Raw genomic sequence first — 10980 nt, 5'->3', positions numbered from 1 at the left:
AGTGATCATTTGATCGACTAGTTGTTGTGATAAGTGATCTTCTCACCTTTTAATGCTAGCTGAAGGCGACAGTTGGATATCTTTGTGTAACTGACAGCGGAAGCTTCATGAAAAGGAGTGACAAGTTCATTTCTGAGTATCTATATCAAGTCAAGTTTTTCTCAGGTGGTTGTGTTTGTTTGTCTGATTCCAAAAAAGTTGGGACACTGTACAAATTGTGAATAAAAAAGGAATGCAATAATTTACAAATTTCATAAACTTATATTTTATTCACAATAGAATATAGATAACATATCAAATGTTGAAAGTGAGACATTTTGAAACGTCATGCCAAATATTGGCTCATTTTGGATTTCATGAGAGCTACACATTCCAAAAAAGTTGGGACAAGTAGCAATAATAGGCTGGAAAAGTTAAATGTACATATAAGGAACAGCTGGAGGACTGAACTTATTACGTCAATTGGCAACATGATTGGGTATAAAAAGAGCCTCTCAGAGTGGCAGTGTCTCTCAGAAGTCAAGATGGGAAGAGGATCACCAATTCCCCCAATGCTGCGGCGAAAAATAGTGGAGCAATATCAGAAAGGAATTTCTCAGAGAAAAATTGCAAAGAGTTTGAAGTTATCATCATCTACAGTGCATAATATCATCCAAAGATTCAGAGAATCTGGAACAATCTCTGTGCGTAAGGGTCAAGGCAGGAAAGCCATACTGGATGCCCGTGATCTTCGGGCCCTTAGACGGCACTGCATCACATACAGGAATGCTACTGTAATAGAAATCACAACATGGGCTCAGGAATACTTCCAGAAAATATTGTCGGTGAACACAATCCACCGTGCCATTCACCGTTGCCGGCTAAAACTCTATAGGTCAAAAACGAAGCCATATCTAAACATGATCCAGAAGCGCAGGCGTTTTCTCTGGGCCAAGGCTCATTTAAAATGGACTGTGGCAAAGTGGAAAACTGTTCTGTGGTCAGACGAATCAAAATTTGAAGTTCTTTTTGGAAAACTGGGACGCCATGTCATCCGGACTAAAGAGGACAAGGACAACCCAAGTTGTTATCAGCACTCAGTTCAGAAGCCTGCATCTCTGATGGATGGTTATGCATGAGTGCGTGTGGCATGGGCAGCTTACACATCTGGAAAGGCACCATCAATGCTGAAAGGTATATCCAAGTTCTAGAACAACATATGCTCCCATCCAGATGTCGTCTCTTTCAGGGAAGACCTTGCATTTTCCAACATGACAATGCCAGACCACATACTGCATCAATTACAACATCATGGCTGCGTAGAAGAAGGATCCGGGTACTGAAATGGCCAGCCTGCAGTCCAGATCTTTCACCCATAGAAAACATTTGGCGCATCATAAAGAGGAATATGTGACAAAGAAGACCTAAGACAGTTGAGCAACTAAAAGCCTGTATTAGACAAGAATGGGACAACATTCCTATTCCTAAACTTGAGCAACTTGTCTCCTCAGTCCCCAGACGTTTGCAGACTGTTATAAAAAGAAGAGGGGATGCCACACAGTGGTAAACATGGCCTTGTCCCAACTTTTTTGAGATGTGTTGATGCCATGAAATTTAAAATCAACTTATTTTTCCCTTAAAATGATACATTTTCTCAGTTTAAACATTTGATATGTCATCTATGTTGTATTCTGAATAAAATATTGAAATTTGAAACTTCCACATCATTTCATTCTGTTTTTATTCACAACTTGTACAGTGTCCCAACTTTTTTGGAATCGGGTTTGTATTTGTCCCTACTTAACTGTATTTGTACTCAGGAGTGAATTTATTTATAGTGAAATTTATATTAGTTTTAGGGCGTGGGTATGTTTCTGAGTGTACAGATTTAAGTAATACTTTTGAGGGCCAAAGTTTGTGATAAAAATGACTTGTGACAATATTTGAAATGGTGCTCACTATTTAAGATGCTCATAAATGATTTACATTACATCTAGTGATCTCATTCTCAACAGGTTTGTCTGACTGAGGGTTCATTTCAGGTTTAGGAGATAAAAAATGTTACATTCTCAGTATAACAACAGAAGTCAATTGGAAGTCCTCACTTTGGTAGAAGAACAAACATGTGTATTCTTGGTGATCCCTTTCCTTTTTGTTAATGTTATAATGTTCTCTGGCTTAGGCTAGTAGTGTCTGTATTAGCTCAGAAGTTATTATTTATTCATGTGCCTGCCGCTGCTACATATTACAGATTACATATCTGAAGGACCTATTTTTCCATTTGTGGGAAATTTATGTTATACGTCAGTATTATTCAGCAGTTTTGATTTGAGTATACATAACACTTCTGGGTGTATTGAAAATAAAACATCGAAACACAGGTTTGATTATCATTCAAAATAATGTCCATGTAACCATGGTGCATATGCATAGTGAGGATGACAACAGGACACAGGGCATTTTTACTGTCTTACATGGGTGTGTTTATTGTTTTTGTCTGCTCTGCCCATTGGTCTGTTAGTCTTTCCATTTATGTACTTACGAGATCGAGTTACATCATTTTTATTTTATTTTATTTTTTATGAGGTCATGATCTTTTATCACAACTGATCACAACTGCAAGATATCCTTTGAGCTAATGAACTGTAGTGTACAATAACATTTACAGTAATACAACATGAAAGTGTTTGGTGTATGCCGTAAGTAAATGCTCCACACCTTTTTCAAGCTTGCTGTTCAAATGTTCTTATCATGATAGGTTTTGTAATGAGTTTTGAGTCATATTCCAATTTAGTCCACACTGAGACAATACACTGAGACAAAATAAAATTTGTGAACACTTTGGAATTATTAAACAACTGTAATTGTAAAACGTTAAAGTAAGTGCAACATAATGGCCATCTGTTTAACATATGAAATGTGAAATGTTTTAGAACTGCTAAGTTTGTGTCACATCCTCACCCCAATCCCACTGAAGTTGTGATGTTATGTCAATTGAGACATTCTAATTAGTAAAAGAGTTCATGATAAGGAGTTAGGTGATAATAATTTTGTTTATGAAATATATATATATATATTTTTTTTTATCCCCAAATTGTCAATTGGTCTTTATTTACATATTTTAGCAGTCATTCATGAATTTTATAATAATAAATGTTTCTTGAGCACAAAGTCAGCATATTAGAATAATTTCTGAAAAATCACGTGACACTGAAAATTCAGCTTTGTCATTACAGGAATTAATAAAAATGAAAATAAAACAAATTCATCACAACATAAATAAATTAAATAAATGAGAAAAATAATAAATAAAATACATGCAGCTTTGGTGAGCCTAAGAGTCTTGAAAAACATGAAAAAAATCTTACTGACCCTAAACGTTAGAATTTTAGTGTGTATATCATATGTGTTTCTTTTTATTTACAGCTATACTGCACTTTCGTGGTACATAATGAAGACTTTGCACTTGTAAGTTTGCACTTGTACAAGGAAGCTCCTCACACCAGGAAATGAAATCAAAAAGTGGGGGATGATCAGAATAAATGTGGTATATTTAGCAGTACAAATATTGACTATTTGATGACAATTGTTCAGTTACAGTGCAGTGACTTCCTAGGGAGAGATGACTAAGAGCGTCTATGCCTTGATGAGTTTATGTAAAAAAAGGGAATGCATTTGTTTTTCCCTGATACACGATGTTGATATGCCAGTTCCATAGTCATCACAACAGGGGGCTGATTCCACTGAGGATTCAGTTTCCATAGAGACCACACACACCAGAATTCCTGCCCTGAGTTACTATTTGTTTACGGTGGTGTTTGTGTGTTGGTACCTGCACTGCTGCAGACGTTTGTGAAAGAATCCAGGTGTGTACAAGCAGTAATTGAAATATTGATATGGTATAGCACCTGCCCACTGTTTGGAAAATATTTAACACACTTGTTTGCACACTGCACAGGGGAGTCAGCCAAATCATTCAACGTCTCAGTTTCTGATTGTGCCATGTAGGGAGTCCTTCTAGCAAAGTGCTCCTCGTGTAAACACCATGCCTCTTGAGGGATCATTGTAATAAAACAAGTTGAATGAAGATTAGCATTAGCTAGATTAGAAGAGATATAATTGTATAATGGCAGGTTTTCGAAAAATAATGTACTTTTATATATCTATAAACCCGCTATATCTTCTCAAAGAACTGAATGTCTTGTCTTTTCTTTCCAAAAGAAGACCAATATATTCAGATGAAAAACAACGAGATTTAAGAGGCAGAAAGAAAACCATTTTATTACATTAAAATGTTCCATACAAACAATGCATACACACTAAGTCATATTGCTTTCAGACACATTTTTTCTGCTATTTTTTTCTAGAATACTTAAACAACTTTGTAACAAAATGTAAGTACAACATTTATGAAAATATATATCTCTAAACAGGGATCTTCGATCTTGACAATACAAATAATACAATAAACACATTCAATACCAGTATGTGAACTATGTTTTGCAAACATGTAGTTAAAAGTCATTCAAGTTACATAACATATAATATACTGTTCAACTGCTCTCATATGGACACATTCAAATATACTCTAAAACTGGCATTCCATTATAATAGAGATGGACTTTGTCAATATCTTAGCAAAGATAATGCATGTTCTCATAGTTATGCTAGAAAACACAACACAGCCAGAAAAGTAACAAGTAGGGTCACAAACAACACCGTTTAACATTCTGAAAACAAATATTAATAATGAAATTAAAAATAAAACTTTGGCAAATATTATATGATATCTATATGTTTTAAACACTTAAGTGGGAGAAGCTAATCACACCTGAATACTGCTACAGGTTGTGGGTTGGAAATGGGTCTATGTGTCAGTATTTCCAGAGGTAAACATACAATTCGACGGAATAGCCCTTGAGTTATGGAGAGAAGAGTTTAAATGGGGCATGGCTGATCGTTTTGTTGAAACTACTTTCTTTTGCGACATGCCAGAGTACACCCATAACTGAAGGCAAAAATCGTATAGTTGGCATTCATGACACACTTGTTCAAAGTCAACCTCAGGGAACAACCTGTTTAAAATAAAGTGCAACCACCAAACACTGCCTTGGCAAACACCATTCATAAATCAGCTTGGTTTATGATAACATATAGTCTATTCATAAATATCTCTAAGTCATCTATAACATGAAAGTACAAAGTATAATTTTTTTTCAAGCACACAATCAATCAACCTTTACCTCACAAAGAACAATTACAAATACACATTTGTATAAGATGATCCAACCGTTAAGGCGTAGAAACTCTTGGTGAGATGCTACACATGACTCCTCAATAGTGGTTTAATCCTCAAATCAATACTCAACATTTGTAGCTCGATACAATTGCACCGTCCTTTGATACAATGAATTGCACATTCTTTAAAAGTAATGTCATTAATACTATTCATCTCGAGTCAGAGGATGACCTTCTCAGTATCAGTTTGCCAGGTCAAATATTTTCACTGAGAAAACAAAATATACATTTTCCAACCACAATATTAGACTTGGACTGTACTGCTGTGGTATAGTGACAGTAATTGGTGAATTGGTATAGAATTAAATATGAGGATGGGCTTAACACTGTCTGATATTTAGAGCATATTCCACACATGGACTTCCTTGCGACTTTGGTCAGAGAAAGTCTAGAAACACATTCTGAATTTACTAAGAAGCTCATAATGACTCCAGACTATACTCTGAATACCTGAATACTGAAATATACTTTCCAATGATCCTCATTTAGATGCTGTAATTTCAAATTAAGCAAATTTGTATTTATTGTATGCTGAACCGTAATGATGAATAGTTGTATCAATATATTTTTTGTTTAGAAATTCCCTGCATTTTTTTTCTTAATCAGTTTCTGTAACAAAAAGGTTCAAATCCAGGCACTCACTTTGATTGCATTTAGCACAACATAACATATATTTAAGTAGTTGCACAAACTGCAGCAGCCAAAGTACATATGTACACATATGTACATAAGTTTCCATTTTAGTACAGTACCAGAGGACATTAATAAACAGACACAAATGAATATTTTGAAAACAAACAAAAACAATGGCAGCGACTTTTATATGGCTACAAATCTATTACATTTCTCTATGCTTCTGCATAAAGTGACGTTATGGCTTGATTTGACTAAACAAAATCTGAACTATATGGTTATGAATTTGTTCCTATTAAATTCAGTGTACACATTTGACAGTAAGTTGATGATGGATAAAAGAAATCAAGGTGACTGATTGCAGCTTAAGTGCAGCTTAATAGCAAATGGCCAGTTGCTGTGTTACCCAGAGAACTGATCTGTGCAGCTGAATCAAAGTTGCTGTAAACAATAATCATCTGTGTCCAAACCTAGCCTTGTTAATGTCCTACAGAGGGCACTCTCACTGCAGCAGTTCAGTTTTCTTTGTGGGTGTTGTTGTCTCTGGTTCTCCACTGTCAGACACATTGATAGGACTGTCCCGTGAGAAGACCTCGGTGGATTCTCTCCACACACAGTCAGCAATGGTCTTGAAGGCATTGGTGCTACACTTGGGTCGTACTTTCTGTGAGGCATTGTTCACTATTTGGCGACTGTTTGAGGTGGCGATCTTGATTTTCAGAGCAGCATCCACACGGTCTACGACTGTGTAGGTGCCAATGCTGCCATCCTCAAATCCCACTATGATGTTAAGTGCTCGCTGTGATAGGCACAGATAGGTTGGCGTTTTGTAGAGGGAGCAGGTCCCGATGCTCTTGCCATCTGCCAATCTCATGACAATCAGACTTGAAACCACACCTGCATCATCATCTTCGTCGCAATTGCCGAAACAGATGTGCACTAAGTAGCGTCCGTCTCGTGATAGCTTTTGCCGCCATATTATACCAGCAGCATGGACCAGACGCAGTTTACCACTGTGCAGGTCTAGGACATTAATGTTCTCATCACCTTTTGACACAATGCCCAATTTCCCATTTGGTGATATTTGGAAATCCTCCAGGTTCTTCAAAAAGTTGCTAGGCAGCTGCACCCGCCTGCACACAGACTCATCTGCAACACTCCAGATGAAAACTGTTTCTGTGGAGGTGATGAAGACGACATAATCTGGACTGTCAGGAATTAATTTGAAGTTAACAATTGTGATTCCATCGTCACAGATGAACTTTTTGGATACACTGCCTGACCACAAGCTAACAGCCAACAGCTTATTCTTGTTGGTTCCCACAAGGAATGTGTTTGCTGTGGTAATGAGGGCATGCTGGAGTGTCACCAAAATGTTGCACACCTTGTGACCAGTCGCAAGCCTCCAAACGCGGGAGGCATTCTGCTCGCAAAGGGACACTACAAACTGGTCGTTGTGTGTGATGAGAAGCTGTGAAATCCTCTGACCATTGATACGGAATATATTCTCACCTGTGGTCGTGTGCCAGATGTACTGACTACTTTTATCATCAGATGTCACCATTAGGTCGCCTGATGTTGTCAAGACGCAGTTTTCGACAAGGCCTTCATGCTTGAACACCATCTCAATGAAACCTGTGCTGTAGTTCCACTTGTGGATGACCTCTGACCCATCCATGGTGTACACAAAATCCTCTCGGCCAGAGAGCTGCAGACTTTGGATAGGTTTCCCAGTTTTATCAATGTTTGACATGGCTGTTATAATGTCAATGTCCCACACGGAAAGTACGCCACTGCTGGCCACAGACAGCAGCAAGTTATGGTGTGTTGATTTGATCAGTTTTACAATGGCTCCAGATATCTCTATCAAACTGGCCATGCACTGTCCACTGTCTCTCCTCCACACAAATATGGATGATGTGTTCTCCATGGAAGCTATTATGCTTTGGCTATTCTTGGAGAGAACGGCAGCCACAAACTTCTCGCTACGCTTGGCCTTGAACTTCTCTGCCATCTTCCAAATCTTGGTGTCCAGCACTTCGATGCTTCTCGCTTTACAGATAAGTATGGATCGTTGATCCTCAGAAAGCTCTATGCCCACCACTTCACTATCATCTCCTCTGCAGTCATAATCCTCCATCAGCTTGGGATTTGTGATATCTTTGGTGTTCCACACTGATAGGCTGCCCTCATTGTCGATCATCACCATTTGATGGATTGTGTCTAGAATCAGGATGGACTTAACAAAACCACCAGAGAATTCAGAAGTCATTGTAGCAAGCTTGTCCCCGCTACCGAGGTGAAATATGGTGGTTGTGTTGAGATACTGTCCGCAGAAAGCATACATTCCATCTGGGGAACACTGGACACAGGTTACTTCATACCAGCAATGGAACTGATACAACGGCCAGCCATAGAGCAAATCAATCACATTGACATCTTTGCTTGCCTCCAGCCAAGCTAAGGCATGGTGGCTGGACAAGGTGAATCCATTGATGAACGCTACCCCGCCAGTGATGCCACAATGCTTGGACCCTTTCACCTCCACCTCCGACAACAAGCATGACTTGTGGTTGTCATAAATGAGCAGTGTATTTTTTGTAGTGGCCACTACCAGATACTTCTCGTCTGTGGTTAGCCTGATGCCAAGAACAACCGACCTCGCCGTGTCTATCTGTCTTATCAGCTGTCTGCTCTCAACATCCCACGTGCTGACTGATCCGTCTTCGAGGGCCACAATGACTATGTTTGGAGCTAATGTAGGTAGAATCTCCACTATTTGCATGTAGCTAGAACAGAGCGGTAATCTCTCGGGACTGTAGGTGACATCCATGGAAGAGTGCAGTGGCACAATGGAGCAGTATTTAGGACCATCCTTGTCACATTCAAGAAGGAGGTGTCTGAGCTTGGGAAGTGATGTGACAACTGGAAGGAGCCTTTGCTGTAGTTCAGCAGACAGTGATGTAGGATTCTTTGTCACTTTAAGCTTTATACTGCGGAGTGTAGTTGCGAGAAACTTTAGCTCCTTTTCTTGCGTGTAGCTGTAAGCTAGGTCAATGTCTGACAGGGCCTTGTCAAACTGCCCTATCTTTATCATTGTGTAGAGCCAGCTGAAGTTCATGATGACACCATACATGAGATCATCTGTCCGGCCGCTCCTTGTCAGGTGGTATGTGAGCTCCGTCATCTTTCGGTGGTTGACAAAGAAGATGTCCGGCTCTAGCAAGTTACACTGGAACACCCAGGGTTGTTCAGGTGTCTGTCTGTCATAAGAGTGCTTGTCGGCAGAAGCTTTGTCATGGCCATGAAGGCTCTGCTGGTGATGAGGGTTTTGATGTTGTGAGATATTCAGTGAGGCGAAGTGATTATTGTCGCAGTGGAATATCTTCTTTCTACCACCTGCCCATGCCCCGAGGAAGTACTCAGCCAAAAGGCTATGCATTTGATGTACATCTTCTTCATTACTGAGGTATAGCTTTTGTGCTATAAGATGCAGGTGGCGATTTGCCCACACCATTAGCGTTACATTACGGATTTGTCGCTCCACTAAATAACCTTCAAGTTCTTCTTTTAGCCTAGCTATGAAATCATAAGAAATACGCAGCGGGCTTTTAAGATTAGAGCTCACTATGATATCCCCAAGGACACTGTTGTCCAAAGATAAGATATCCTCTAGCTCCAGCTCTGTTAGGCCTGCCCGTGCCATTGTGATGTAGCCCAGTGCCCGAAAGACAAAGCGTGAGCCAAGCTTGTTTTCAACAGAGTAGAAAAGCTGCTCAATGCTTTCGTGCACCGTCGAACACAGCGATTTGTCATCCACATCCTTGTGCGACCTCCAGTGAACTACCTCTCGGTAGATGAGGTTGACGAACATGGGGAGTGTACATTTTGCCATTGCCTCATTCACATATATCTGCTGACCAGAGGTCACCTTCCTTTTGACACCCAGAAGCTGCTGTTTAAGTGTCTGACTGCAAGCTTTGCGGTCTCTTTGCATCAGTTCAACATAGGCATCCTCGTCATGTATCAGACTGCGTAATTTCTGGAGTATCCCATGCTTGTTGGGCAGGGTTGACACTACAATTCGGACTGTACGTGGCAGGTGGACAGGCAGCCACCACAGCTTCCGGGCCTCGTCAACATCTGACAACTGCTCCAAGGCATCCAGAATAATGATAAGAGGTCGGTGAAATGATGACTCCCCAAGCAAATTCACCAGCAGCTCCCTCATCTCCTGGATCTTGTTCGGTAAGAAGTGGATCAGGCACCGATAGTTGATGGCAATCTGCTCACAGATGCTCTGTAGCAGCGTGCGGAGGTCAGTAGAGAAGTCTGAGGAGCCGATGAATCTGACAATGACAACCGGGTCTGTTTCTGGTCCCATCTCTTTCTGTAGCCATGAATAAGCCTAAACAAATGAAAATGAAACAGAAGCTCAGAAATACAGCATTCATGTACTGAACGTTTTCCAGTATGTTAATTCATATGATATTTATATACAATTAGGAAAAGCTCAAGATGTTATTTGTGCAAAAGTGGTAATTTTGTAATTGATTTTAGTAGGTCATTTACAAACGAATGATCTATATAAAATACAACTACTGTATGTATTATTAATTAATGTTTAACAGGATCTTGTGTCCTGTTTCTGTAAAAACACACACGCTTAAAAAATCCAGGAACTGCTGTGACCTGAAGCAACATTATTATAAGACTCTAGCAAACCAAACTCGAGTGACTCCAGTCCATCCATTATTTAGTAGATCCACTGTACACAAACTTTGACAATTCAGAGTGTGAGGAAGGAAAACTAAGAGCAATGACTGTACAGCAAATAATCGAATGTACTCAACACCAATAGAGTCAGCACTGGATTTTTTGTGCCAAGAATTTTCTAAATCAGTTTGAAATATTCCCTCATCCTTAGCACAGTTTTTTTCTTGGATGTGGTTAAAGGATGCCCCCAGCTGTGATTCAGGGAAACATGAAATTGTATTTCTGTTTGGAGAGGCTGACAATTAATGATAAAACGCTTTTCCAAAGCCACAATTTGCAAAATGACTGTGTGTC

At 39.4% G+C, this 10980-nt stretch overlaps 1 protein-coding gene across 2 annotated transcripts in view; it reads right to left on the bottom strand.

Annotated features, from left to right (window-relative positions):
- Positions 1-4252: 4252 nt before the first annotated feature.
- LOC131543371 (NACHT and WD repeat domain-containing protein 2) overlaps positions 4253-10980 on the bottom strand; it is a 69500-nt gene continuing 62772 nt past the window's right edge. For both annotated transcript variants that reach the window (XM_058780638.1, XM_058780639.1), the window contains one exon: positions 4253-10318. In XM_058780638.1, coding sequence (XP_058636621.1) covers positions 6413-10318 — 3906 coding nt within the window. In that variant the 3' untranslated portion in view covers positions 4253-6412. The remainder of the gene's footprint in view (positions 10319-10980) is intronic.

Source organism: Onychostoma macrolepis, chromosome 07 (genome assembly GCF_012432095.1).
Source record: "Onychostoma macrolepis isolate SWU-2019 chromosome 07, ASM1243209v1, whole genome shotgun sequence".
Classification (NCBI taxonomy): Eukaryota; Metazoa; Chordata; class Actinopteri; order Cypriniformes; family Cyprinidae; genus Onychostoma; species Onychostoma macrolepis.
This window is presented reverse-complemented; position numbering and strand designations above follow the sequence as displayed.